This window comes from Condylura cristata, unplaced genomic scaffold (assembly GCF_000260355.1).
Source record: "Condylura cristata isolate star-nosed mole 26May11 unplaced genomic scaffold, ConCri1.0 scaffold00031, whole genome shotgun sequence".
Lineage (NCBI taxonomy): Eukaryota > Metazoa > Chordata > Mammalia > Eulipotyphla > Talpidae > Condylura > Condylura cristata.
In genome coordinates, this window is record NW_004567132.1 from 19331829 (window position 1) to 19335912 (window position 4084).

Genomic DNA, 4084 nt, shown 5'->3' on the forward strand with positions numbered 1-4084 from the left:
GGAGCCAGTCACACTTGAAAAAATAAGACTGGCAAATGACTGCTGGAAATTTGGAAGCTGGATTCAGGATACAGCTTCAAAGATAAAACAAGCCCTTGTGCGACCTCTGATAAAGTAACAACCCCACCCCTACACACATGCAGTAAAGTGTTAACAATCTTCCTGATGGCAACCAGAAATACAAGCACGGTTAATATTAACAAGAAATAGAAGCAAACACAATCTTTATTTCATGTTCAATTCCCAAGCTGTGGATACGCATACAGTAAAGAGAGTCTTAAAGGTATTTCTCCAGAGTCTGTGTAAGTCTGCGTTTTGCATTTGCGAATTAAAAAAAAAAAAAAAACTGCAAAAAGGAAAATGATCTAAAAATATAATAACAACTATATTGAGTCAACTGGCAAACTCGGAGGTTGCCGCTTTTTGCCTGTTTCCCGTCTTTTATCAGCGCTAGCCACGGATGAAGATAGGAAAGCCAAGAGGATCAGCTTTGCTAAGAAGGAAACAACAAAAGTTCACTTACCCATCCTTTGTCATCCAAAAACGTTTCCTGGCTCTCTCAGCTCTCTTCTTGTTTGGTCTCTCTTGCTGAAACCACCACCACCTTCATGACACAGTGCGGCTGTCATTCACACCATTCTGATCCCGCATGTAAGAGCCCCGCACAAACTTCCCCGGAGAGGACAGGCAAAAATATATATATATATACACACACACATATGAAAAAAAAAATTCAGCATGGGGTGGGATGGGGGGCAGGGAGGAGGAAACCGTGGGGGGAGGGGGAGGGCCTCTAGGCTCTGAGGACCATTGTATAATTCACCAGAGACCCATCAGCAGTAATTGTCAATCTGTGCAAAAGAGCTACAGCCCATCTTGAAGGTAACCAACTTCTCTGTAAAAAAAAGAGGAAAAAAAAAGAAAATCTTCGGAATACCTGGCATTCCTTATTGTGCTGGCTTTTGCCATTCCCAGATAAAGCAATTCATCCTCTGGATTTTCAGTTCTTGAAGCAAGTAGGCCTCCTGTGCTGTATGAGACCCCAGTTTAAAAGCTATGCAGGCTAGGTTTATCCATTTAGCTGGTCAGGTTTAAAGTGTTTTGTAGCTGTGCTGAGAGGCAGCCCTTGTCTAATTCAGAAGGCTTTCCAGAGACTGATGATGCTCAGAGCTTGTTGGTGCTAATGCTTGAGTTTGTGATACACTGAGTGCCCTCCGCTGGAGAAAACAGATTGCACATTAAAGACGGGAACAAGTGAGCCTGTCAGTGGTGTGCAGCCTTCCCTCTCTCAGAAAGGGAAATTAAAGGCACAGGCTCGATTTTTTCCCCTCTCCAACAATGTAAATAATGAAAGGTTTATGACAAGGAGTTCCATTCAGAGATATCAAATAGTAAGCAAAATACTTTTTCTCTAAATATTACACAATGAGTAATTTTTAAAAGTTGCCTTGCCCTGAATTTTTGTCTCCTATTTCACCAGGGATGTATTAACCTTTTTCTGTACAGAATAATTTGAGAATTATTTTTGCTGTTGTTGGTTTTATTGATTTATATTTTCAAAGTAACCACATTAGAAATCTCACTTAAATGTAAAATCACTTTGCACGATAGCTATATTTAAAAATCTGATGTCTAATTATTAAAATTCAATATAAAAAATACATTCTGCAATTTTGTGCATTTTATTGAACATGACTGGCTACTGGTTTCTAAAATTGCATTTTTAATCTTAAGTTACACCAGGTATGAAAGTAATAGTCAGATAACAGTCGACTTACAGCTTGACAACTTTAGTACAAGCACTTTTTTTTTAAATTCATCTACTTTATAAAACAACTTCCACAAATTATTCACTATAATGTGCAGAAACTAAAAACATGCAGAAAATAAAAGCATGTGAGTTCTGTGCCTTCACTGTATTCCTCTAAAGTTTGCAAGATATCCTCAAAATGAATTATAAGGGATGAAATACCTGAGATACATATTTTTAAAAACGTACATACTTTCCCTGGACTTGTACTGAACTTTGAAAGAAATAATACAACACATTCCCTCCATTCTGTTTCTAATTTTTACTTATTTTATAATTCTCTGGAGGATAACAAGTTTTGGAGCAATTCAGAAGAATGAACCAATGTACTACAGAGAAAGACTGCTAGATAAGATTGCTAACATAATTTAGCAGGTGTGAGAAGTTTAAATGAATTTTGTAGAAGCATCTAAAATTGCTGTGGCTCATTGGAACTATTCCTTGGTTTTAGATTATCTGCCAAAATATTAATAAGGGGGGTTTATCATTTGAATAACATACAATTTGACTTGGATTTATTAGCAGTCAGAGATAATTGTGTAATTACTAGGATTTTTCAAGAAACAAAAACGGATAACATATCTCCCAAATATATCATTTTCCCATTAACTGATACCTAAATATCTATTTTAGAAATGTATGTCTTTGACTTAAGGCTTATAACCTATTAAAATGCAAATGCACACCAAAAGAGGCAATAGTATTTGGTTAATGAAAGGGATATACCTTTCTAAGGAAATCAATAAATATAAATGATACATATATAATTCACTCATAATAGTGCAACTTATACAGGAACAAAAACCCCACACAAATATTCAATGATAGAGCAGTTAACAAAACATACTGAATTCACAAAATAGAACACAGTCTGCCAATAAAATTAGAATGACAGAGTATGATGATCACAATCTATAAAAAAATGAAATCAACTGACTTTTGCTATAAGGACGTTTGGAGCAAAGAACACAAGTACAAGATGATGGAAGAGTTTATTTCTGTATATATTTTTATTTATATTTTACTCCCATTCATATTTATATGGGAATAAAAGAAAATAAACACACTCAATTTTCCTGGGAGATGAATTGTTGCTATATCTCATTTCATTGTTTATGATTTTTTTTGTCTATCTGTATTTTCTGATTTTTCAAATATGATAAATATATAGTACTTGGGATATAAAAATATATGTATCTTTATACACACACACACATACACACACACACATACTATATGTGTTTACATATAAATTTTCCTGTGTTTGAATTTAAAATATAACTTTTGGTAATGGACTGGAGATATCCTATGAGGTTATTCAAATCTATGGTGTGGTAACCAGACAAAATAAAGGTTTACTTTGAAGTGCTGAAATCTAATAGATGTACATTACAAACTAGATACCAGATCATATGCAGAATTTATAAAGAATGTTATCAAAAGTCTTGAATCCACTATAAAGACATGGAATTCAAGAGTTTAAGTACAGCAAAGGATGTTGTGTGGAAGATTTCCTTGTAAAGGGTTTAAATTGTATTGCTTTCATACTCCCCCCTCCCCAGAAAAAGAAAACACACACACACACACACACACAATCCCACCATCAGAAAAGGAAGTATGTCAGCTCTTTACCTTAGTCACAGTGAAAGGGACTTCTATAAGTACTTGAAGAGTTTGATGTATGTTTCCAGCATGAACCTACCATCATTGAATAGTTTCTGATTCATGACTGAGGAATCCAGAAGTTAAGAGATAGAACTAGCAAAGCAAAGTTAAAGTGTGCTGGGATACACTTTCACTTTCAGAGTTTGTCTATATAAAAGTATGTGCAAGTGGTTTCCATGGACGAGAGAAAGGCTATGCGGGAGAGTGAATCAGCTTGGAGATACTTTAAATCCTGTGAAAACCCCAACAGAAAGTGTCTACATAAGTGTACTACCCAAATGGGCAAATAAATAAACAAATAGAAACCAATCAAATTTAGAAGGCACCAGACAGATGAAGAAAAAAATGCAGTATCCTTGTCAGGGAAAACTTATCCATTATTCCTAGTTGGGCTATTTAGGATTTATTGATGTGTCCCTGAAAAAGGCAAGCACCTTTGAAATCTACTAGGCTTGGAGACCTTAAACATTTTTTACAAAAGACTAGCAGACCAAGCAGTTTACAAAGAAAGTCATAAACCACACTGAGTTAGTACGGGGAGAGGTAAGGTAGAATGAGAAAGGCTAACGATGTCTCTGTTTTTTTAATTTTATTTTTTTAAAGATTTAT

The 4084-nt window shown here is 35.2% G+C and overlaps 1 protein-coding gene across 2 annotated transcripts in view; it reads right to left on the reverse strand.

Moving 5' to 3' along the window:
• Nucleotides 1-1197, reverse strand: part of LRRTM4 (leucine rich repeat transmembrane neuronal 4) — a 4716-nt gene extending 3519 nt beyond the window's left edge. The window contains exons 1-2 of one of the 2 annotated variants that reach the window (XM_012731565.1): nucleotides 938-1197; nucleotides 524-604 (exon numbers count right to left, since the gene is read on the reverse strand). In XM_012731565.1, the coding sequence (XP_012587019.1) occupies nucleotides 524-527 (4 nt within the window). In that variant the 5' untranslated portion in view covers nucleotides 528-604; nucleotides 938-1197. Of the gene's footprint in view, nucleotides 1-523; nucleotides 725-937 lie in introns of those variants that run through there. The other variant, XM_012731564.1, reaches the window with a different exon arrangement.
• Between the last annotated feature and the right edge of the window lie 2887 nt (nucleotides 1198-4084).